Source organism: Bos indicus x Bos taurus, chromosome 7, assembly GCF_003369695.1.
Source record: "Bos indicus x Bos taurus breed Angus x Brahman F1 hybrid chromosome 7, Bos_hybrid_MaternalHap_v2.0, whole genome shotgun sequence".
Lineage (NCBI taxonomy): Eukaryota > Metazoa > Chordata > Mammalia > Artiodactyla > Bovidae > Bos > Bos indicus x Bos taurus.
In genome coordinates, this window is record NC_040082.1 from 100319078 (window position 1) to 100345105 (window position 26028).

Here is a 26028-nt window from a genome sequence, read left to right on the forward strand (position 1 = left end):
ATCACCAAATCGATGGATGTGAGTTTGTGTGAACTCCGGGAGTTGGTGATGGACATGGAGGCCTGACGTGCTGCAATTCATGGGGTCGCAGCATTAGACATGACTGAGCAACTAAACTGCACTGACTGAACTGAATGCATAAGACTAAGGAAAAAACTTAATAAGGAGAGTTCCTAAAATTGCATGAAGATGCTTAATCCAAAGATGAAAAGAAAAATGGAAATCCCAGGAAACAAATAGAAAATTTTATTCCATAATGATCAAAGAATCACAATTTCTGGTTCTGAGGCTTTGAGTTATGCAATCCAGTGGACTAGGGTATTTGGTCTTTTAAACTTGGCATAAAGTAGAATCGCTTCAGAACACCTTTTATATCTTTGTTCCTCAGACTGTAGATGAAGGGGTTCAGCAGGGGTGTGACCACAGTGTACATCACCGAGGCAACTGTACTTGAATGTGAGGTGTGGGTAGCAGCAGAGCTAAGGTAAACTCCTAAGGCTGTAAAATAAAATAAGGATACAACAAAGAGGTGCGACACACAGGTAGAAAATGCTTTATATTTCCCCTGAGCTGATGTGATTTTACATATGCAGGAAACTATTTTAGAGTAAGAGTAAAGGATACCAGCAAAAGGACCAACACCCATCAGGACAGCTGCAAAATACATCACTATGTTATTAAGAAAGTTGTCAGAACTAGCAAGTTGTACCACCTGACTGAGTTCACAGAAAAAGTGAGAGATTTGCGTTTCTGGGCAGAAGGACAATCCCAGCACCATTAAGCTGTGTAGCAAGGAATACAAGGCAATCAGCACCCAGGATATCAGAACCAACAATCCACAGAGCCGGAGGTTCATGATGACCACGTAGTGTAGGGGGTGGCAGATGGCCACATACCGATCATAGGCCATCACTGTCAAGAGAATGTCATCTAATTCTGCAAAGAGAATGTAAAAATACATCTGCGTGATACAGCCTTCATAGGTGATAACTTGGCTCTGTGTCCGGATGTTCCACAACATCTTTGGGATGGTGGTGGAGGTGAAACAGATGTCTACAAAAGACAGGTTGGAGAGGAAGAAGTACATGGGGGTGTGGAGGTGGGAGTCCAAGCTGACAGCCAAGATGATGAGCAGGTTTCCAAAGACAGTGATCAGGTACATGGAGAGAAAAAGCCCAAATATGAGGGACTGTATTTCTGCTTCCTTTGAAATTCCCAGAAGAAGAAATCGTGAAATTTGTGTATTGTTACTTGGTTCCATGGGGTGGAGGTGACTACCAGGAAAAAGGAAGATAATGACAATTTTCACTCATACTAATTCACATAACTGAAATACTGCAATTTCTATTTAGCCCTCAAGAAGTTGATGTTAATATTTTAATTGCAGATAAGTTCTCTTTTAGAGTATGTGTGCATGTTGAGCCCCTTCAGTTGTGTCCGACTCTGTGCGACCCCAGGGACCATAGCATACCAGCCTCCACTGTCTTTGGGATTTCCCAAGAAAGAATTCTGGTGTGGCTTGCCTTACCCTCCTCCAGCGGTTATTTCCAACACAGGGATTGATCCTGCATCTCATGAATGGGTACTGTATTGCAGGCAGATTCTAAACCACTGAGTCACTGCAAAAGTCCCTTGAAGCTATATTTCATTTCTGACTTGGAATTTTTGTCCCATTCTCATCACATTTGCTAAGAGGTCATATATTCTAGAGTTGTAATGTGGTATTCCTTCATTCTTTTGAGAAATACATATTTAGTGTTAACCGTGTTACAAGAATATGGAGACAAGAAGTAGAAAATGCTGAAAAGCAAACCTCTGGCAATCCAAGGATGGTGAATGAGGTTATGCTAATAAAATATGATAGAATATGTAAGAATATGATAGATGCTATGATGAACAAAGCCAGGTATAAGAGAAAGTGGTAGGAGGTGTTATTTTTTCTCAGTGTTTAGGAAAGTCCAGCAAACTAGGTGATGTTTGAACAGATTCTTAATGAAAGAGAGACAAGGAGCTAGTGTGATGTCAGAATTGTGTGCCTGGAAGAGGGACCTGACACCCCTAAGGACCTGAGCTGCTACTGCTGCTAAGTTGCTTCAGTCGTGTCTGACTCTGTGCGACCCCATAAACAGCATCCCACCAGGCTCCTCCGCCCCTGGGATTCTCCAGGCAAGAACATTGGAGTGGGTTGCCATTTCCTTCTCCAATGCATGAAAGTGAAAAGTGAAAGTGAAGTCACTCAGTCGTGTCCGACTCCTAGCAACCCCATGGACTGCAGCCTACCAGGCTCCTCCGTCCATGGGATTTGCCAGGCAAGAGTACTGGAGTGGGTTGCAGACATTAAGGGAAAATAATATCCAATATACTCAATGACCCCTGAGACAATGCGATAAACAAGGGTTCCTTGATCCAACATTCCAACTCCAGTGACATCTCCTTGATGTCTGGAAACATAATAAAGAAAAATATATTTTGTCCAAGAACATAAAAAATAATATATGTATGACATGGAACATCTTACAGTTTGAATATCCCAAGAAGAAAAGAAAAAAAATGGAATATAAGCTACCAATTCAATATCAGAAGTTGGATACAAATACAACAAATACAAATACAACAGAAGTTGGATATGTTTTATATGAAGCATATAAAGCAGGAGAAGATTTCTTTTTCTTAAGGACTTCCCCTATTTGTTTCCTCGTGTTCATAAATAAGACCCTTGTACTTATTTTCTACTTTTACTGGAAGCATTTTATGCCTCCTATTTCTTCTAAAGGGAAAACCCCAGAGGCATGGTATGGCGAGGGAGGTGGGAGGGGGGTTCAGGATGGGGAACACCTGTACACCTGTGGCAGATTCATGTTGATGTATGGCAAAACCAATACAATATTGTAAAGTAATTAGCCTCCAATTTAAAAATATATATATATATTTAAAAATAAATAAATAAAAATTGAAAAAAAATTTTTCTTGGTGGGTCAGAAAGTAAAGAATCTTCTTGCCAATGCAGGACACATAGGTTCAATCCCTGGGTCCAGATGATCCCCTGGAGAAGGAAATGACAACTCACTCCACAATTCTTGCCTGGGAAATCCCATGGACAGAGGAGCCGGGTGGGTTACAGCCCATGGGGACACAAGAGTTGGAGCAATTTAGAGACTAAACCACTAACATCATTCCTTCTGAGTTTCTACTATTACCATTTAATTGTCAAGACTGACACTTGCATTTTCAAGTGCAATGTTCACTCTATTTTTAGACCATAAATAAGTACATTAATATTAGGAAAAGCAGAAAACAACCACAATGACTTTGGCCTCTGGGCTATGCAAGACTGGTCCTTAGATGACCTCAAGTCCACAATCCGAGCTTGCATCATGACTGACACTCTCCTGCAGGGTCTGTGGCATTCTCAGACTCACCTGCCTGCAGATTGAGAGAGAAGGCTTTCCCTGTAGAGGTCAAAATTCCTCCCTAAATGATTACTGATGCAGACAGAAATTTTGTCCTCAAATAAGAAAACAGAAAGTGATAAAATCAAGCATTGGTTGCCAGACAGATGCAAAACTTCAGAAGCAAGAACCAGGTCCCCTCCAACTAAAATGGCAGAGGCTGAGCGACTGCAGCAGAGGAGATATTTACAGCTTCCTGTGTCAGTTCATTATGCATGTTTCCTCTGGTTACTCCAACCTCTCAATACATGATTTCTCATGAGGACACTTTTCTGGACAGAATGGAGTTTTTCCCCCTGCTAATTCTCTGTTCCTAAGACACTGCATTAAAAGTTAGGCGAATTTATTTTTTATTGCTTCTTCCTCTTAATTCTCTTGCTTCTAAATCCCTAAGGTTCTCAGCATGTCATCACATCCCTGAGTACAAAAATAATAGCAAATGAAGCAACTGGCAGAGAATTAATCTCAAAAATACACAAGCAACACGTGCAGCTCAATTTCAGAAAAATAAACAACCCAATTAAAAAATGGGCCAAAAAAACTAAGCTGACATTTCTCCAAAGAAGACATACAGATGGCTAACAAACACATGAAAAAATGCTCAACATCACTCATCACTCAGTGGGCATACACACTGAGGAAACCAGAATTGAAAGAGACACGTGTACCCCAATGTTCATTGCAGCACTGTTTATAATAGCCAGGACAAGGAAGAAACCTAGATGTCCATCAGCAGATGAATGGATAGGAAAGCTGTGGTACATATACACAATGGAGTATTACTCAGCCATTAAAAAGAATACATTTGAGTTAGTTCTAATGAAGTGGATGAAACTGGAGCCCATTATACAGAGTGAAATAAGCCAGAAAGAAAAACACCAATATAGTATAATAAAGCATATATATGGAATTTAGAAAGATGGTAATGATAACCCTGTATGCGAGACAGCAAGAGACACAGATGTATAGAACAGTCTTTTGGACTCTGTGGGAGAGGGTTAGGGTGGGATGAGGTGGGAGAATGGCATTGACATATGTATAATATCATATGTGAAATGAATAGCCAGTCCAAGTTCGATGCATGATACAGGATGCTCGGGGCTGGAGCCGTGGAATGACCCAGAGGGATGGTGTGGGGAGGGAGGTGGGAGAGGGGTTCAGGATAGGGAACATGTGTACACCCGTGGCAGATTCATGTTTATGTATGGCAAAACCAATACAATATTGTAAAGTAATTAGCCTCCAATTAAAATAAGTAAATTTAAATTTAAAAAAATTTCTTTAAACTGTAGCATTCAGGATTTGTCTTGACTAGGTCCCTCGGGTCTTTATGGCTTTGATTTGGGGCAGGGACAGAACCACTGAAATCTCCAAACATTACTATTATCCTCTTCAAAAAGTGGGATGACTTTGCTACTTTAGAATAAAACCTTGGTCAATATATTCCTTGGATGCATGGTAGTTTCTCCAAGTCAATTATAAATTTCCCTGTTATATCAGAAGTTAAGAGTTATCCTTTAATTCCTCACTACTAAATGTTTGTACTGATAAGAGAGATATTTATATGTTGATATATACCATGAACTATCTTAACGTACTATATGTATGTGTGTGTGTGTGTGTGTGTGTGTGTACTTTGCGCAGTCATATCTGAGTCTTTGTGACCCCATGGACTGTAGCCTGCCAGGCTTCCTCTGTCCGTAGGATTTGCCAATCAAGAATACTGGAGCAGGTTGCCTTTCCATTCCCTTGGGATCTTCCCAATGCAGAGGTCAAACTCACATGTTCTGCATTGCAGTCAGATCCACTATGTAGATCAAGCCATATCTTGTATACATATGTAGTGTGTGTGTGTGTGTGTATATATATATATATATATAGTGTGTGGGTGTGGGTGTGTGGGTGTGCCACAACCTGAGATGAGTGGATGCTTGGGAACCTGGCAGTGAATCACAGCAGAGGCTCAGGCATGAAGCAATGTCTAAGCAGGGCCACGGCCCTATTACTAGCGCTTACATGGGCATCACATCAGAAGCAACCCCAATCACTGACTACAGCCGTGTGCCACAGCCCACATCCCTATCCATACCAGAAGTTCATGCAAGTCCCTACTCCCTGGATTTGCACCCCATACCATAATTAGAACAGCAGCCCTACTGTAGTGACAAAAGAGCTTCAGACCCAAAGATGCTTCTCAGCAGGGGAGGGCCAGCTGTTGGTGGCACTTAGAGAGACAGTGCATCAGAGGCAGTCTGCATCTCAAGCTCTTCCCAGGCCAACAGGTCCATGCCCCACCCCACCAACATGTAGAGTGCCTTACGCTAACACTTCTTGCTCCAGTACTGCTCCCCTCTGGGTCAACCAGCTGGTGTGGGAGTGGGGAAGCACACTCTTAGGGGGAACACAGTCAGCTCAGACTTGACCCTCAGAGCTTCTGATCTAGCAACTTGGGAGCTGCCTCCCTCTGATTAGGCCAGTATTGGCCACAAATCAAAGATGAAGCCATATCTCATACCTGATTCAAGCCCTAAAAACGCCTAAAAAACAGCTAATGAAAGAGAAAGGAATAGTTTACCAGATTTGGAATCAATGCATTAGTAAAGATGATATAAAACTCCATTTTCTCAAGGTAAAATGATTCAAGGAAACTTCCAAAAGAAGTTTTATTTCCAGTATTCACCCTGTGCATTTTGTTAATAAGTGGAAGACCATAAAATATTTAATTCTCTGAAAAAAGGACTGATGAAACAGTGATCATTTCAACAGGGAACTATAAATAAAAACTAGTTAGAACTGAACACTACAATAAAGGAAATGACCAACTACTAGAAGTAATTAATAGTATACCAGGTAATACAGAAGAATGCATAGGCTAACTGAAATATAGAATAATGGAAATGACTCAGTCAGAAAAGAAAAAAAAATTAAAAATGAGAATATTTTGAGGGATGTTTGACTACATTAAGAACACCAACACTGGCATAACTGGAGTGTCCAGGAAGGAAAAGACAGAAGGAGAGATAGTCAAAAGGTATTTGAAAAAATTATGGCTGAAAACCTTCTCAAAGATGAATAAAAAACCAGAATCAGTCACCAGAAGATAAACGTGTCCCCCCAAAATGATAGCAACAAGAACCACACCAAGATCCATCCATGAAAACTGCAATAGTAAAGATATGGGTTTCTAAAGGAAGCAAAAGAAAAGAAGCATTATATACAAAGGTGCCCTATAAGTCTATCAAATGATTTCTTCTTCTTTTTTTTTTTTTGTAGAAACATTACATGTCAGATGGGAGAAATCTTATATATTTAAAATGATGAGTAGGAAAAACCTGCAAACTAGGGCATACTACCCAGCAAGACTATCATTTAGAATAGAAGGAGAGATAAGGAGCTTTTCAGACAAGCAAAAACTGTAACAATCTATCAATTCTAAGCTTACTCAACAAGGAATGATGTAGAATCTTCTCTAAGAAGGAAAGAAAAAAGCATAACAAGTGGGAAGAAACTATACAAAAAGCAAAATCCCACTAGTAAAGGCAAATATGTAGAAAGGCTGAGAATCAAATCACTTAAGCTAGAATGAAAATTTAACAGACAAAAAGAATTTCTAGTAAGCTACAATAAGAATTAAAGGGATAAATAGTGAGGTGTTAAATATGACAACAAACACAAATGTAGCTCAGAAAGTGAAAATGTAGTGACTATTTGAAAGTGCAGGAACTTAAAAGACAGCCTGTTTTAAAAAGAAAATACACACAAAAATGTAATTATCTTGCTTTGATAGCATTGCAGATACAAAGCCTTTTTTTTTTTTCTGAACATTAGGCTGTCTTTGAAAAAATATCTCTACAAAATAAAATAAATTTTGCTTCTAAAAAAAGAATACAGCTATAAGTCATCATATAAAAACCCATTGTTTAACATACATTAAAAAAAAAAAAAACTACACTAGATACACAAAAACTAGAGAGAAAGGAACACAAGCATTATTACTTTGCTGTCTAATTGCTCAGTCGTGTCTGACTTGTTGCTACCTCATAGACTGCAGCACACTAGGCTTCCCTGTCCTTCAACATCTCCCGGAGCTTGCTCAAAGCATACCACTAAATAAAACATCAAACCTAAAGAAACACACAGAAGGAAAAAATAAGAACTACAAGCAAGAAACAAAGAACACACTGGTAATCAGCAATACCTATGGACAATCTCTATTAGTGTCAGCAAACTAAATGTTCTAATAAAAAAACATGATTCTTACAAACTTTTCATAAATCTATGATACCCCATCAAAGAAATGAAATGTCAAATCATTTTTTCTTCAAAGGTATGTAAATTGTGGAGTAGGAAAAAAATAAAAATTTCCTGTGTATAAACACTGAGAATAAAGCTTAATAAAGAAAGTGCCAAAATTGTATAAATATGCTGAATCCAAAGATGAAAGGAAAAATGGAAATTCCAGAAAATACATACGAGGAGCAAATTTTATTCCACAATGATCAAAGAATCACAATTTCTGGTTCTGAGGCTTTGAGTTACACAATCCAGGGGACTAGGGTATTTGGTCTTTTAAACTTGGCATAAAGTAGAATCACTTCAGAGCACCTTTTATATCTTTGTTCCTTGGACTGTGGTTCAGCAGGGATGTGACCACAGTCTACATTACAGAGGCAATTGTACTTGAATGTGAGATGTGGGTAGCACCAGAGCTATGGCAAACTCCTAAGGCTGTAAAATAAAATAGGGAGACAACCAAGAGATGGGACACACAGGTAGAAAATGCTTTATATTTCCCTTGAGCTGATATGATTTTACATATGCAGGAAACTATCTTAGAGTAAGAGTAAAGGATACCAGCTAAAGGACCAACACCCATAAGGACAGCTGCAAAATACATCAGTATGTTATTAAGAAAGTTGTCAGAACTAGCAAGTTGTACCACCTGACTGAGTTCACAGAAAAAGTGGGGGATTTGCACAACTGTACAGAAGGACAATCAAACACCATTAAGATGTGTATCAAGGAATACAAGGCAATCAACATACAGGATATCAGAACCAGCAGTCCACAGAGCTGGAGGCTCATGATGACCATATAGTGCAGGGGGTGGCAGATGGCCACATACTGATCATAGGCCATCACACTCAGGAGAATGTCATCTAATCCTGCAAACAGTACACGAAAATACATCTGGGTGATGCAGCCTTCATAGGTGATACCTTTTCTTTGTGTCTGGATCTTCCAGAGCATCTTTGGGATGGTGGTGGAGGTGAAACAGATGTCTACAAAGGACAGGTTGGAGAGGAAGTCATGGGGGTGTGGGTGTGGGAGTTTGAGCTGACAGTCAAGATGATGATTAGGTTTCCAAGCACATTGACCAGGTATATGGAGAGGAAAAGCCCAAATATGAGAGGCTGTATTTGGCTTCCTTTGACATTCCCAAAAGAAGAAATCCTGAAATCTGTGTATTGTTACTTGGTTCTATGGGGTGTAGTCGACTACCCGGAAAAAGGAAATAATGACAATTTTCACTCCTAGTGGTATAATTCACGTAGCTGAAATACTGCAATTTCTATTTAGCCCTCAAGAAGTTGCTGTAATATTTTATTTTCAGATAAGTTCTCTTTGAGCATATGTGTGTATGTTTAGCAGCTTCAATCTTATCCAACTTTGTGTGACCCCACGGACCATATGGCTCAGAGAGTAAAGTGTCTGTCTGCAATGCAGGAGACCCGGGTTCAATCCCTGGGTTGGGAAGATCCCCTGGAGAAGGAAATTGCAGCCCACTCTAATATTCTTGCCTGGAAAATCCCATGGAAGGCGGACCCTGGTAGGCTACTGTCCATGGGGTCACAAAGAGTTGGACACGACTGAGCAAAGGGAAGAAGGACCATAGCACGCCAGCCTCCACTGTCCATGGGATTTCCCAAGAAAGAGTTCTGGAGTGGGTTGCCTTGCTCTCCTCCAGGGGTTCTTTCCAAACCTGGGATTGAACCCATGTCTCTTAAATGGTTGCTGCATTGAAGGCAGATTTTAAACGCTGAGTCAAGAAACCCCTTTGAGGGTGTATTTCATTTCATTTCTGACTAGGAATTTTTGTCCCATTCGCATCACATTTGCTAAGAGGTAATATATTCTAGAGTTTTAATGTGAATTCCTTCATTTATTTGAGAAATATTTAGTGCTAATCATGATCCAAGCACATGGAGGAAAGAAATACAAAGTGCTGAAAAGTAAATCTCTCTCAATCCAAGGATAGGGAATGAGGATATTCAAATAAAATATCATAGAATATGTCAGAAAGTGACATAGTCTAAGAAGATAATAAAACCAGATATAAAGGAGAGTGATAGGAGGTGTTGTTTTGTCCTGAGAGTTTAGGAAAGTCCAGCAAACTAGGTGATGTTTGAACAGATTCCTAATGAAAGAGAGACAAGGAGCTAGTGTGATGTCAGAATTTTGTGCCTGGAAGAGGGACCTGACACTGCTAAGAACCTGAGGAAGCTGCTTGTTCCACATGTTCAAGTGCAAACAAGGAAGCCAGTGGGGCAGAGGGATAAGCAGGAGGGGGAGTGATTAGAGATGGTGTCAGGGATGCTGAGGAACAAGGTGGCTTCCCTTCTACAGGTGAACCTTCAGTCCACAGAGAATCCCTCCTTCCATGTGCTTCCTTGAACATTATCAATTTAGCTATAAAACCATACTGTGAATTATATCAGATTGCATTCTTAGTTCCATCTGTTGACTGAATTCTGACCTGTGTATATATGTCATTTAGCATATGAGTCCAGGTGCCTCTGCTTTAAGAACTGTTCTCCCTTTCAAGGCACAAGTGCACACACACACACATACACACACACACACACACACAAATATACCATGTTCTTCTCGATTGTGTCACTACCATGTTTGGTCAGACAGATTCACACTCTTTACACTGTGAGTGGATACAGCTCAGCTGATCAGGTCAAATTATTATTCTCCAAAAGGATATATAATATTTCCATGAAATTCCAGTTTATAAACTTCTCATGGAACAATAAATGTGGGGTTCATTTTTGGTTTAGCCAATTTCTGCTTGGAATTTAGAGAATAGTTAAAAGGATGAGAGTGAGAGAAACAGAGAGAAATGAAATGGGCTTATGAACATTAAGGGAAAATAATATCCAATATACTAAAATGACCCCTGAGACAATGCAATAATGAGATATCCTTGCTTCATCAATATTCCAACTCCAGTGACATCTCCTTGATGTCTGGAAAAATAATAAAAAAATATCTTTTATCCAAGGACATAAAAAATGATATGACATGGAACATCTTACAGTTTGCATATCCTAATAGGAAAATAAGCAATTGGAATATAAACTACTAATTCAATATCAGAAATAGTCAAAATACAACAGAAATTGGATATGTTGTATGTGAAGCATATGAAGCAGTAGAAGACTTCTTTTCCTTAAGGACTTTCTCTATTTGTTTCGTCCTGTTCATTAAAAAAAAAAAAAAAAAAAAAATCCGTATACTTATTTTGTACTTTTACTGGCAGCATTTTATCCCTCCTGTTCCATCTAACAGGATTTCCCTGGTAGCCAGAAAATAATCTGCCTGTAAATGCAGGAGACATAGGTTTGATCACTGTGTAGAGAAGATCCCCTGGAGAGGGAAATGGCAACCCACTCCAGCATTCTTGCCTGGGAAATTCTATGGACAGAGAAGCTGGGTGGGCTACAGTCCATAGGGTCACAAGAGTTGGAGCAACTTAGAGATTAAACCACCACCATCATTCCTTCTGAGCTTCCACTGTTACCATTTAATTGTCAACATTGACACTTGCATTTTCTTTCTTTTTTTTAAATTAAATTTATTTATTTTAATTAGAGGCTAATTACTTTACAATATTGCATTTTTGAGTGAAATGTTCACTTTATTTTTAGACAATAAATAAGTACAATAACATTAGGAGAAACAGAAAAAACCACAGTGATCTGGCCTCCTGACTTCAAGTACACACTCTTGGCTTCCATCCTCTCTGATGCTCTCCTGCAGCATCTGTGGAACTATCAGAATCGCCTGCCTGCAGATTAAGAAAGAAAGCTTTCCCTGTAGAAGTCAAAACTCCTCCCTAAATGATTACTGATGCAGACAGAAATTTTGTCCCCAAATATGAAAACAGAAGTGACTAAATTAAGCATTGGTTTCCAGACAGATGCAGAACTTCAAAAGCAAGAACCAGGTCCTCCGCAGCAAACATGGCAGAGGCTGAGCGACTGCAGCAGAGGAGATTTTTACAGCTTCCTGTGTCAGCTCATTAGGCGTGGTTCCTCCAGTTACTCCAATCTATAACTACATGATTTCCTATGGGGACACTTTTCTGGACAGAATGGATTTTTTTCCCCTGCTGACTCTCTGTTCCTAAGACACTGCATTATAAGTTAGGAAAATTCATGTTTTTGTTGCTCCTTCCTCTTAATTCTCTTGCTTCCAAAGCCCTAAGTTCGTGCATCGAACCTGGACTGGCAACTCATTTCATATATGATATTATACATGTTTCAATGCCATTCTCCAAAATCATTTCACCCTCTCCCTCTCCCACAGAGTCCAAAAGACTCTTCTATACATCAGTGTCTCTTTTGCTGTCTCGTATACAGGGTTATTGTTACCATCTTTCTGAATTCCATATATATGTGTTAGTGTACTGTATTGGTGTTTTTCTTTCTGGCTTACTTCACTCTGTATAATAGGCTCCAGTTTCATCCACCTCATTAACTGATTCAAATGTATTCTTTTTAATGGCTGAGTAATACTCCATCATGTATATGTACCATAGCTTTCTCATCCATTCATCTGCTGATGGACATCTAGGTTGCTTCCACGTCCTGGCTATTATAAACAGTGCTCTGCTATGAACATTGGGGTACATGTGTCTCTTTCAGTTCTGGTTTCCTCAGTGTGTATGCCCAGCAGTGGGATTGCTGGATCATAAGGCAGTTCTTTTTCCATTTTTTTAAGGAAACTCCACACTGTTCTCCATAGTGGCTGTACTAGTTTGCATTCCCACCAACAGTGTAAGAGGGTTCCCTTTTCTCCACACCCTCTCCAGCATTTATTACTTGTAGACTTTTGGATCGCAGCCATTCTAACTGGCGTGAAATGGTACCTCATAGTGGTTTTGATTTGCATTTCTCTGATAATGAGTGATGTTGAGCATCTTTTCATGTATTTGTTAGCCATCTGTATATCTTCTCTGAAGAAATGTCTACTTCTTTGGCCCATATTTTGATTGGGTTATTTATTTTTCTGGAATTGAGCTGTAGGAGTTGCTTGCATATTTTTGAGATTAGTTGTTTGTCAGTTGCTTCATTTGCTATTATTTTCTCCCATTCTGAAGGCTGTCTTTTCGCCTTGCTTATAGTTTCCTTTGTTGTGCAGAAGCTTTTAAGTTTAATTAGGTCCCATTTATTTATTTTTGCTTTTATTTCCAATATTCTGGGAGGTGGTTCATAGAGGATCCTGCTGTGATTTTATGTCAGAGAGTGTTTTGCCTATGTCCTCCTCCAGGAGTTTTATAGTTTCTGATCTTATGTTTAGATCTTTAATCCATTTTGAGTTTATTTTTGTGTACTGGATGCTTGGGGCTGGTGCACTGGGAGGACCCAGAGGGATGGTATGGGGAGGGAGGAGGGAGGAGGGTTCAGGATGGGAAACACATGTATACCTGTAGCGGATTCGTTTTGATATATGGCAAAACCAATACAATATTGTAAAGTTAAAAAATAAAATAAAATAGAAAAGCCCTAAGGTTCCCAGCATGTCATCATGTCTCTGAGCACAAGATTTTCTTTAAATTGTAACATTCAGGATTTGTCTTGACTAGGTCCCTTGGGTCTTTAATGCTTTGACTTGGGACCGGGACAGAACCACTGAAATCTCTAAACATTACATTTCTCCTCTTCAAAATGGGGGATGACTTTGCTACTTTAGAATAAAACCACAGTTAATATACTCTTTGGATGCATGATAGTTTCTCCAAGTCAATTAGAAATTTCCCGTTATATCAGAAGTTAAGAGCTATTCTTTAATCCCTCATTACAAATGTTTGTACTTACATAAGGAGAGATATTTATATGTTGATATGCACCATAAACTATCTTAGCATATTATATGTGTGTGCATGTGTGTGTGCTGCGCTCAGTCACATCTGAGTCTTTGTGACCTCCATGGAATTTTCCAGGCAAGAATACTGGAGTGGGATGCCATTTCCTTCTGGCCTCTAAACAAAGAGGAAACCATATCTCATACCTGACTCAAGCCCAAGCCCTCCATACCTCCTAGAAAGATGATTGCAATCAGTACACCCCAAAGAAAGGCATGAATTGTGATAACATCAGATCTAGCTCTTCCAGTAAAGCCACTGGGCACACATCAACTGTACATGACTGTTCCCACAGAAATACACCAGTCTAAGACAGTGAGAGTTAACTGTGGCAAATAATTTCAGAAAACAGACAAAGTTAAGTAAAATGAAAATACACAGGAATTTGTCCCAACTTAAATAACAAAATATCATGCCTAAAAAAGAGCTACAGAAAGAGAAACAAACAGTTTACCAGATTTGGAATCAATGCATTAGTAAAGATATAAAATTCCATTTTCTCAAGCTAAAATGATTCAAGAAATCTTCCAAAAAAAGTTTTATTTCCAGTATTCACCCTATGCATTTTGTTAATAAGTGGAAGACCATAAAATATTTAATTTTTTGTAAAAATGACTGTTGAATCAGTTATAATTTTAATAGGGAACTATAAAGATAGCTTGAACTGAACATTACATTAAATGAAATGAACCACTAGAAGTAATTAATAGTTATCCAGGTGATACAGAAGAATGCATAAGCTAGCTGAAATATAGAATCATGGAAATGATTCAGTCAGAAAAGAAAAAAACAAATTAAAAATGAGAGTATTTTGAAAGATATTTGACTACATTAAGAACACCAACACTAGCACAATTGCAGTGTCCAGGAAGGAAAAGACAGATAAAAAGGTAGTCAAAACATATCTGATAAACTTATGTCTGAAAACTTCCCAAACCTGCATAAAAAAGCAAATTCAGGTACCAGAAGCAAAAAGAGTCCCCCCAAAATGACAGCAATAAAACCTGCACAAAGATACAGCAATTAAAACCACAAAGTTAAAGATATGGTTTTCTAAAGCCAGCAAAATAAAACAGTGTCATGTAAGATGGAAGCACATAAGTCAATCAGCTGATTTCTTTTTTTTTTTTTGCAGAAACTTTGTACGATAAAATGGGGAGGTATTATATATTTCTTTTTTTCTTTTTTTAAATATAAATTTATTTATTTTAATTCGATGCTAATTACTTTACAATATTGTATTGGTTTTGCCATACATCAACATGAATCCTCAACGGGTGTACACGTGTTCCCCATACTGAACCCCCCTTCCACCTCCTTCCCTTTACCATCCCTCTGGGTCATCCCAGTGTACCAGCCCTGAGCATCCTGTATCATGCATCAAACCTGGACTGGAGATTCGTTTCATGTATGATATTATACATGTTTCAATACCATTCTCCCAAATCATTCTACCCTCACCCTCACCCACAGAGTCCAAAAGACTGTTCTGTACATCTGTGTCTCTTTTGCTGTTGAGAGGGAAAAACATGCAAACTAGGGTATTCTACTCAGAAAGAGTAACATTCAGTATTGAGGGAGAGATAAGGAATTTTTCAGCCAATCAAAGACTAATAGAATTTATCAATTCTAAACATACTCTACATGGAATATTATAGGACCTTCTCAAAGAAGGAAAGACAAAAGGCATAGCAAGTGGGAAGAAACTATAAGAAAGAGAAAATCGTGCTAGCAAAGGCAAACGTGTAGAAGGGTTGAGGATCAAATCACTTAAGCTAGTATGAAAACTTAATAGACAGTGCTCCAGCCCCAAGCATCCAGTATCGCGCATCGAACCTGGACTGGCAACTCGTTTCTTGCATGATATTTTACATGTTTCAATGTCACTCTCCCAAATCTTCCCACCCTCTCCCTCTCCCACAGAGTCCATAAGACTGTTCTATACATCAGTGTCTCTTTTGCTGTCTCGTACACCAGGTTATTGTTACCATCTTTCTAAATTCCATATATATGCGTTAGTATACTGTATTTATGTTTTTCCTTCTGGCTTACTTCACTCTGTATAATAGGCTCCAGTTTCATCCACCTCATTAGAACTGATTCAAATGTATTCTTTTTAATGGCTGAGTAATACTCCATTGTGTACATGTACCACTGCTTTCTTATCCATTCATCTGCTGATGGACATCTAGGTTGCTTCCATGTCCTGGCTATTATAAACAGTGCTGCGATGAACATTGGGGTACACGTGTCTCTTTCCCTTCTGGTTTCCTCAGTGTGTATGCCCAGCAGTGGGATTGCTGGATCATAAGGCAGTTCTATTTCCAGTTTTTTAAGGAATCTCCACACTGTTCTCCATAGTGGCTGTACTAGTTTGCATTCCCACCAACAGTGTAAGAGGGTTCCCTTTTCTCCACACCCTCTCCAGCACTTATTATTTGTAGACTTTAGGATCGCAGCCATTCTGACTGGTGTGAAATGGTGTGGGGAGGGAGGAGGGAGGAGGGTTCAGGATGGGGAACACATGTATGCCTGTGGTGGATTCATTTTGATATTTGGCAAAACTAATACAATTATGTAAAGTTTAAAAATAAAATAAAATTAAAAAAAAAAAAAGAAATAAGAAGGATTAATAAAGTCATTTATGTTTAAATTAAAAAAAAAAAAAACTTAATAGACAAAATAATTCTAAAATCAAGTATAGCTTCAGTAAGAATTAAAGGGATAAATAGGGAGGTATCAAATGTGACTTCAAAGGCACAAAATGTGGGGCAGGGAGTAAAAATGTAGTGCTATTAATATGTGTATGAACTTAAAAGACAACTTATTTTTAAAGGTAGACATCATTGTATGTCATTATATGAAGATCCTTTGTTTATCATACATCAAAAATCTGCACAAGGTAAAATCTAGAAAGGAACACAAGCATATCACTAAATACATCATCAAATCATAAGAAACACAAAAAATAAAAAGAATGACACTATAGAAAATAAGTTAACAAATTGGAAATTAGTAATACCTACCAAAATACCTCTTTAACTGCCAGTAAATTAAATGATCTCCCGAAGAGCCCGCTTAGTACTAAATATTAAAACAACTAAGATAATAGCATCTGGCCCCATTACTGCATGGCAAATAGAAGGGGGAAAGGTGGAAGTCGTGATATATTTCCTCTTCTTGGGCTCCAAAATCACTGTGGATGGTGACTGCAGCCATGGAATCAGAAGATGATGGCTTCTTGGCAGAAAACAGATGGCAAACCTAGACAGTGTGTTGAAAAGCAGAAACATTATTACTCTGCCAACAAAGGTCCTTATAGTCAATGCTATGGTCTTCCCAGTGGTCACGTATCATTGTGAGAGCTGGACCATAAAGAAAGCAGAATGTGGAATAATTGATGCCTTTGAACTACGCTGCTTGAGAAGACTCCTGAGAGTCCCTTGGACAGCAAGGAGATCAAACCAGTCAGTCTTAAGTAAGATTAACCCTGAATATTCACTAAACTGCCTGATGCTGAAGCTGAAGTTCCAGTATTTTGGTCACCTGATGCAAACAGATGACTCATTGGAAAAGTCCTGCTGCTGGGAAAGATCAGGACAGAAGGAGAAGAGGACATGAGGGGATGAGATGGCTGGATGGCATCACCAATGCAATGAACATGAACTTCGGCAAGCTCTGGGAATGGGTGAGGGACAGGCAGGCCTGCCATGCTGCAATCCGTGGGGTCACAGAGAGGTGGGCACAACTGGATAACTGAACAACAACAGACTAAATGTTCTCATGAAAAGATATTATTCCTAATAAATTCTTCATAATTCTATGATATTCCATCAAAGAAATGGAATTTCCAAATATTTTTGATTCAAAGTTTGGAATATGGTGGGTAGGAAAAAACAAAAACTCTCTATATACAGACAGTCTATATATAGACTGAGAATAAAGCTTAAAAAGAGAGATTCCTAAAATTCTATAAAGATACTGAATTCAAAAAAGGAAAGAAAAATGGAAATCCCAGGAAATAAGTGCAAGGAGCAAATTTTATTTCACAATGAACAAAGAACAATGTCTGGTTTTGATACTTTGAGTTATGTAATCCAGAGCACTAGTACAATTGGTCTTTTATACTTGGCATCAAATACAATCTCTTTAGACCCTCTTTTATATCTTGGTTTCTCAGACTGTAGATGAAAGGATTCAGCATGGGTGTGACCACAGTGTACATGACCGAGGCGACTGTACTTGAATGCGGGGTGTGGGAAGCAGCAGAGCTAAGGTAAACTCCTAAGGTTGTTAAATAAAATAGGAAGACAACTGCGAGGTGGGACACACAGGTGGAAAATGTTTTATACTTCCCCTGAGCTGATGTGATTTTACATATGCAAGAAACTATTTTAGAATATGAGTAAAGGATACCAGCCAAAGGACCAGCACCGATCAGGACAGCTGAAAAATACATCACTATGTTATTAAGAAAGTTGTCAGAACTAGCAAGTTTTACCACCTGACTGAGTTCACGGAAAAAGTGGGGGATTTGTACAACTGGACAGAAGGACAATCACAACACCGTTAAGCTGTGTACCAAGGAATACAAGGCAATCTGCACCCAGGATATCAGAACCAGCAGTCCACAGAGCCAAGGGCTCATGATGACCATGTAGTGCAGGGGGTGGCAGATGGCCACATACCAATCATAGGCCATCACTGTCAGAAGAATGTCATCTAATCCTGCAAACAGCATGTAAAAATACATCTGGGTGATGCAGCCTTCATAGGTGATACCTTTGCTCTCTGTCTGGATGTTCCATAGCATCTTTGGGATGGTGGTGGAGGTGAAACAGATGTCTACAAAGGACAGGTTGGAGAGGAAGAAGTACATGGGGGTGTGGAGGTGGGAGTCTGAGCTGACGGCCAACATGATGAACAGGTTTCCAAACACAGTGATTAGGTACATGGAGAGGAAGAGCCCAAATATGAGAGGCTGCAGTTCTTATTCTTCTGAAAGTCCCAGAAGAAGAAATTCTGAAATTCGTATATTATTCTCTGATTCCATGGGGTGGAGGTGACTACCAGGAAAAAGGAAAACCACATGACTAGTTTGCACACAAACTGGCATAATTCACATAGCTGAAATACTGCAATTTCTATTTAGCCCTCAAGTAATTGATCTTAATAACTTATTCATAGAAAAGTTCTCTTCCAAAGTATGTTCCATTTCATCCCTGACAAAGATTTTTTGTCCCATTCTCATCTCATTGGCAAAGGGCTCATATATTTTAGAGTTCTAATAAGGTATTTCTTCATTTATTTGAGAAATACGTATTTAGTGCTGACCCAGTAGAAAGTGATGAAAAATAAATCTCTCCTAACCAAGGATGGTGAATGAGGATATTCAAATACAACATGATAGAATATGTCAGAATGTCACAGATGCTAGGAAGAAAACAAAACCAGGTATAAAGGAGAGAGTGGTAGGAGGTGTTATTTTGTCCTGAGTGTTCAGAGAAGAGCTTCAAACTAGGTGATGTTTGAAGACTCCTGAAGAGAGAGAGAAGAAGCCTTTGTGATGTCAGAAGAAGTGTGTGCCTGGCAGAGGGAGCTGCCACTGCTAAGAACCTGACAAAGATGCTTGTTCCACATGTTCAAGTGCAAACAGGGAATCCAGTGGGGTGAAGGAATAAGTAGGAGGGGGAGTGATTAGAGATGTTGTCAGGATGCTGAGGAGCAAGGTGGCCTCCCTGCTACAGCTGAATCTTCAGCACATAGAGAATCCCTCCTTCCATGTGGTTCCTTGTATTTTATGAATTTAGTTTAAAACCATCCTGTGAATTATGTCAGTTTCCCTACTTCGTTCCATCTATTGAACAACTTCTGACCTCTGTATTATAAGTCATCTTAACATATGAGTACAGATGCCTCTGCTTTAAGCACTGGTCTCTCTTCACAAGGCATAGGCAAACACACACATGCACACACACACACATACACACACACACACACACACACACACAATGTTTCTGGCTTGTGTTACTATCATAAACTGGTCACCCAGATCCACCCTCATTAGGCAATGAATAGTTAACACATCAAGTTTGTCAGATCAAATTATTATTCTCCAAAGAATGTATCACTTTTACTCAGAAGTTCCAAGATTTTTTTTAATTTATGTGTTTTTTAATTGAAGCATAATAGCTTTACAGAATTTTGTTGTTTTCTGTCAAACCTCAACATGAATCAACCATATGCATACATATATTCCCTCCCTTCTGAACCTCCCTCTTATCTCCCTACACATCCCACCCCCAATTTCCAGTTTATAAGCTTCCTATAGAACAATAAATTTGGGGATCAACGTTGGTAAGGCCAATTTCTTCTCGGTATTTAGAGAAGAATGAAAAGCATGAGAAAGAAAGAAAAAAGAGAAATGAAATGGACATAGGCAAATTAAGAGGGAAAATATGCAATAAGCTCAAATGACCCCTGAGACAATGCATCAAAGAAAAGTTTCCTTGCTTCATCAATATTCCAATTCCAGTGGCATCTCCTTGATGCCCAAAAAATAATAATAAAGAAAAACATAGTTTTCCAAAGACATAAACAGGGATATATTCATGATGTGATATAACTTACAGTTTAAATATCCCAAGAGAATAAGCAAATGGAACATAAACTACCAATTCAAAATCAGAAATAAATGAAATCCACAAAAATTGAATATATTTTACATGAAGAAGCAGAATATTTCTTTTTCTTGAGGAGTCTTCCTATTTGCTTACTTCAGTTCATAAATAAGATTATTAGACTTATTGTCTACTTTTACTGGAAGCCTTTGATGCCTCCCATTCCTTCTAATGGGGCTTCCTTGGTGGCTCATTAGTAAAAAATCCGCCTGCAATCCAGGAGGCCAAGTTTCAGTCCCTTGGTCAGGAAGATTCCCTGGAGAAGGAAATTGCAACCCACTCCAGGATTCTGGCCTGGGAAATTCCATGGACAGAGGAGACAGGTGGGCTACAGTCCATGGGGTCGCAAAAGGATCAGATACAACTTAGCAGCTAAACCACCACAACCATCCCTTCTAACTGAACTTCCTTTATTACCATTTGTCAACACTGACGAGTGAAGGGTTCACTTTATTTTTAGACCTAAATAGATACACTAATATCAGGAAAGCCAGATAATAACCACAGTGACCTCTGGCCTCTGGACTATGCTAGATTGGTCCTCAGGTGACCTCGGGTACATGCTCCCGGCTTCTGTCCTCTCTGACCCTCTCCTGAAATGTGTGTGGAGCTCTCACCTGCCTGCAGATTGAGAGAGAAGGCGTTCCCTGTAGAAGTCCAAGTTCCTTTCTAAATGATTAATGATGCAGACAGAATTTTTGTACCTAAACAAGACAACAGGAAGGGATAAAATCAAGCATTGTGTCCCAGAGAGATTCAGGAATCTAAATTAAGAACTAGGCCCTCATCAACCAAAGTGGCACAGGCTGAGGGGCTGCAGCAAAGGAGATATTACCAGATTCTTGTGTCAGCTCACAGGGCTTCTCTGGAGGCTCAGTGATAAAGAATCCACCTGCAATGCAGGAGTCACAGGAGATGGGGGCTTGATCCCTGGGTCAGGAAAATCCCCTGGAGGACTGCATGGCAACCCACTCCAGTGTTCTTGCCTGGAGAATCCCACAGACAGAGTTGCCTAGAGGGCTACAGTCCATGGGGTCTCAAAGAATTGGACAGGACTGAAGGGACGTAGCAAGCATGCACACACGTCAGCTAATTGGGTATATTTTCCTTTTGTTACTCAAGCCTCCAAGTACATGATTTCCCTTGGGGACACTGGGCTGGACACAATGCAATTGTTTTTCTGTTGATTCTCTGTTGCTAGGTGATTGCATTATAAGTTGGGTGATTCCGTTTTTATCATTCCTTCCTTCCCCTTCAATTCTCCTGCTTTCAAAGCACTAAGGTTCCCAGAACCTCATCACACCCCTGAGATCAAAATCTTTTTTAAACCATAACACTGAGGATTTGTCTTGATGAGGTCCCTTGGGTCTCCAAAGCTTTGATTTGTGGTAGAGGAAAACAATAACAACAAAATAAACTACTGAAATCTTTAAAACTACTATTTCCCTCTTCAGAACTGTGGATAACATTGCTCCTTCAGTATTAAATTGTGGGTATTATACTGCCTGGATTCATGCTAGTTTTTCCAAGCCAATTACAAGTTTCTCAGATATATCAGAAGTCAACAGCTGCCCTTTAGTCTCTCATTATAAAATGTTTATACTATAAGAAAAATATTTATATCATATCAACATATGAAATACCATATGTTGATATGATAAGTGAAAATCGCTCAGTCGTGTCTGACTCTTTGCCCCACATGGACTATACAGTCATGAAATCTGCAAGCAAGCGTCCTGGATTGGGTAGCCATTCCCTTTCCCAGGAATCTTCCCAACCCAGGGATCAAACACAGGTCTCCCGCATTCCAGGCAGATTATTTACCGGCTGAGCCACAAGGGAAGCCCAGGAATACTGGACTGGGTAGCCTATCCCTTATCCGATGGATCTTCCAGACACAGGAATTGAACGAGGATCTCCTGTGTTGCAGGTGGATTCTTTACTAACTGAGTTATCAGAGAAGCTTGATATGATATTAATATGACCATAAACCAGGCTTCCCAGGTAGCTCAGTGGTAAAGAATATGCCTGCCAAAGCAGGAGACATTAGAGATGCAGATTTGATCCCTGGGTTGGGAAGATTCCCTGGAGGAGGAAATAGCAACCCACTCCAGTATTCTTCCCTGGAGTATCCCATGGATGGAAGAGCCTGGTAGGCTACAGTTCATGCGGTCACATGTAGTTCGACACAACTGAGTGACTAATACATGGCCATTAAACTATCTTAGCATGGTATCAGTTCAGTTCAGTTCAATAACTAAGTCATGTCTGACTCTTTGCGACCCCATGAATCGCAGCAGGCCAGGCCTCCCTGTCCATCACCAACTCCTGGAGTTCACCCAGACTCACGTTCATTGAGTCAGTGATGCCACCCAGCCATCTCATCCTCTGTCGTCCCCTTCTCCTCCTGCCCCCAATCCCTCCCAGCATCAGAATCTTTTCCAATGAGTCAACACTTCGCATGAGGTGGCCAAAGTACTGGAGTTTCAGCTTCAGCATCATTCCCTCCAAAGAAATCCCAGGGCTGATCTCCTTCAGAATGGACTGGTTGGATCTCCTTGCAGTTCAAGGGGCTCTCAAGAGTCTTCTCCAACACCACAGTTCAAAGGCAGGTATAGTGATTGTCAAATTTAATTTTTTAAATAATGTGTTTTTTGAGGTAGCACTTTTATGAACTCCATTCTATGTTGTCAGATTGGAACTCAGAAGGATTTAATGTTCTAAATAAAACTACAAACCAAGTAAGGGCTGGAGTCTGGATTGAGGTCTCTTAGTTCTGGAACTCTGTCACAGTGATTCTCAACCAGACATGATTTTGACACTGGAGATACTTGGAATTATCTGAAGGGATGCTACTAATCTCCTATAAACCACAGAACAGCATCCAATACAAATAATTCTCCTGTCCAAGGCAGCGTAAGAATATGAGAAATCCTATTTCAGACAAGAATATCTATAAATTCACTGTTCATACAATTTGTTCATACAAATCACCAAGGTCTGTGGTTTAAATGTTTATTCAGATTCCTCAGGTCTCTAGCGGTCCAAGGACTGTGTTTCTGATCATTTAAGCCAGAATATCAGATTCCAGTTCAAATTCTTTACACCCTGAAAAGAAGGGAACTTCTTTAACACTACCACTGGTGGTACTTTGATACTTGCCACTTCTAATAATCTTTTCAGAGTCCTGTGTATGTCTTCATATATTAGACTATAGATGAAGGGGCTCAGGACAGGTGTGATCACAGTGTATATCACCGAGGTTTTTGCACTTGACTTTAAGCAGAAGGGCATGAGTAGTCACAGGGCTGAGGTACAGTCAAAGCCTGTCCAGTAAAACAAGGATACAAGTGAGAGTTGATATGCACAGGTGGAAAGCACTTTGTACTTCCCCCAAGCTGATGGTATTCCAGATAGAGAGGAAACTATCTTAGAGTAAAAGATCCCAGGTAAGACATTTGTTGTTCAGTCACTCAGTTGTATCTCTTTGTGACCGCATGGACTGCAGCATGCCAGGCTTCCCTGTCCCTCACCATATCCTGGAGCTTGCTCAAACTCATGTCCATCGAGTCCATGATGCCATCCAACCATCTCATCCTCTTTTGTCCCCTTCTCCTCCTGCCTTCAATCTTTCCCAGCATCAGGGTCTTTTTAACAAGTCAGCTCTTCACACCAAGTGGCCAAAATATTGGAGCTTGAGCTTGAGCATCAGTACTTCAGTGAATATTCAGGATTGGTTTGCTTTAGGATTGACTCGTTTGATCTTGCAGTCCAAGGGACTCTCAAGAGTCTTCTCCAACACCACAGTTCAGAAGTATCAATTCTTCAGTGCACAGACTTCTTTATGGTCCAACTCTCACATCCATACATGACTATTGGAAAAATCATAGCTTTGACTATATGGACTTTTTTTGGCAAAATCCCTGCTTTATAATACACTGTCGAGGTTTGTCAAAGCTTTTCTTCCAAAGAGCAAGTGTCTTTTAATTTCATGACTGCAGTCACCATCTGCAGTAATTTTGGAGCCTAAGAAAATGAAGTCTCTGACTGGTTCATGTTTCCCCATCTCTTTCCCTTGAAGTGATGGGACCAGATGCCATGATCTTAGTTTTTTGAATGTTGAATTTTATGAGTGCTTTTTCACTGTCCTCTTTCACTGTCATCAAGAGGCTCTTTAGTTCCTCTTCACTTTCTGCCATAAGGGTGGTGTCATCTGCATATCTGAGGTTATTGCTATTTCTCCTGGCAATCTTGATTCCAGCTTGTGCTTCATCCAACCCAGCATTTCTCATGATGTACTCCACATATAAGTTAAATAAGCAGAGGGACAATATACAGCTTTGACATATTCCTTTCCCTATTTGAAACCAGTCCATTACCAACCTGGAATATAACAGTTTCAAATTACATCATCATGTCATTAAGAAAGGTGTCACAATTGACTAGTTGGACATCTTATTTGATTTTGCAGGAAAAGTACAGAATTCCAAGAAGGTACAGAACGACAGTTGCAACACTGTTAATCTTTATAACAAAGAATGCATGGCACTCATGAACCAAACACCAGAACCAGCAATCCACAAAGTGTATGTGGGTGGGGCGGGGTTCATGGCAACAGGTTAGTGCAGAATTTGATAGATGGCCATGAAGTGGTCATAGGTCTTTGTGGTCAGTACAATGCTGCCCAAATCTACAAAGAGTAGGTAAAAGTATATTCATAGGTTACAGCTTTGCCTTCTTCAGGATGGTAGTGAATATGAAACATACCTTAAAAGAACAGATTGGAAAAGAAGAATTGCATGGGTATGTAGAGCATCACTACGAACAAAGCTAGTGGAGGTGATGGAATTCCAGTTGAGCTACTTCAAATCCTGAAAGGTGATGTTGTGAAAGTGCTGCACTCAATATGTCAGCAAATTTGGAGAACTCAGCATTGGCCACAGGATTGGAAAAGGTCAGTTTTCATTCCAATCCCAAAGAAAGGCAATGCCAAAGAGTGCTCAAACTACCGCACAATTGCACTCATCTCACATGCTAGTAAAATAATGCTCAAAATTCTCTAAGCCAGGCTTCAGCAATATGTGAACCATGAACTTCCTGATGTTCAAGCTGGTTTTATAAAAGGCAGAGGAACCAGAGATCCAATTGCCAACATCCACTGGATCATGGAAAAAGCAAGAGAGTTCCAGAAAAATATCTCTTTCTGCTTTATTGACTATGCCAAAGCCTTTGACTGTGTGGATCACAATAAACTGTGGAAAATTCTGAAAGAGATGGGAATACCATAACAACTGATCTGCCTCTTGAGAAATTTGTATGCAGGTCAGGAAGCAACAGTTAGAACTGGACATGGAACAACAGACTGGTTCCATATAGGAAAAGTAGTATGTCAAGGCTGTATATTGTCACCCTGCTTATTTAACTTATATGCAGAGTACATCATGAGAAACACTGGGCTGGAAGAAGCACAAGCTGGAATCAAGATTGCCAGGAGAAATATCAAGAACCTCAGATATGCAGATTACACCAGCCTTGTGGCAGAAAGTGAAGAGGAACTAAAGAGCTTCTTGATAAAAGTGAAAGAGGAGAGTGAAAAAGTTGGCTTAAAGCTCAACATTCAGAAAACGAAGATCACGGCATCTGGTCCCATCATTTCATGGGAAATAGATGGGGGAAGAGTGGAAACAGTGTCAGACTTTATTTTGGGGGGCTCCAACATCACTGCAGATGGTGACGCTTACTC

General features: G+C 39.7%; 1 protein-coding gene and 2 pseudogenes across 1 annotated transcript; all 3 read right to left on the reverse strand.

Moving 5' to 3' along the window:
- Positions 1 to 313: 313 nt before the first annotated feature.
- On the reverse strand, positions 314 to 1261 carry LOC113896406 (olfactory receptor 7A10-like). The gene has a single exon (XM_027548604.1). The coding sequence runs from the start codon at positions 1259 to 1261 to the stop codon at positions 314 to 316; it is 948 nt and encodes a 315-aa protein (XP_027404405.1).
- Positions 1262 to 8040: 6779 nt separating this feature from the next.
- LOC113896407 lies at positions 8041 to 8747 on the reverse strand (annotated as a pseudogene).
- An 8963-nt stretch (positions 8748 to 17710) lies between these two features.
- LOC113896408 lies at positions 17711 to 18658 on the reverse strand (annotated as a pseudogene).
- Between the last annotated feature and the right edge of the window lie 7370 nt (positions 18659 to 26028).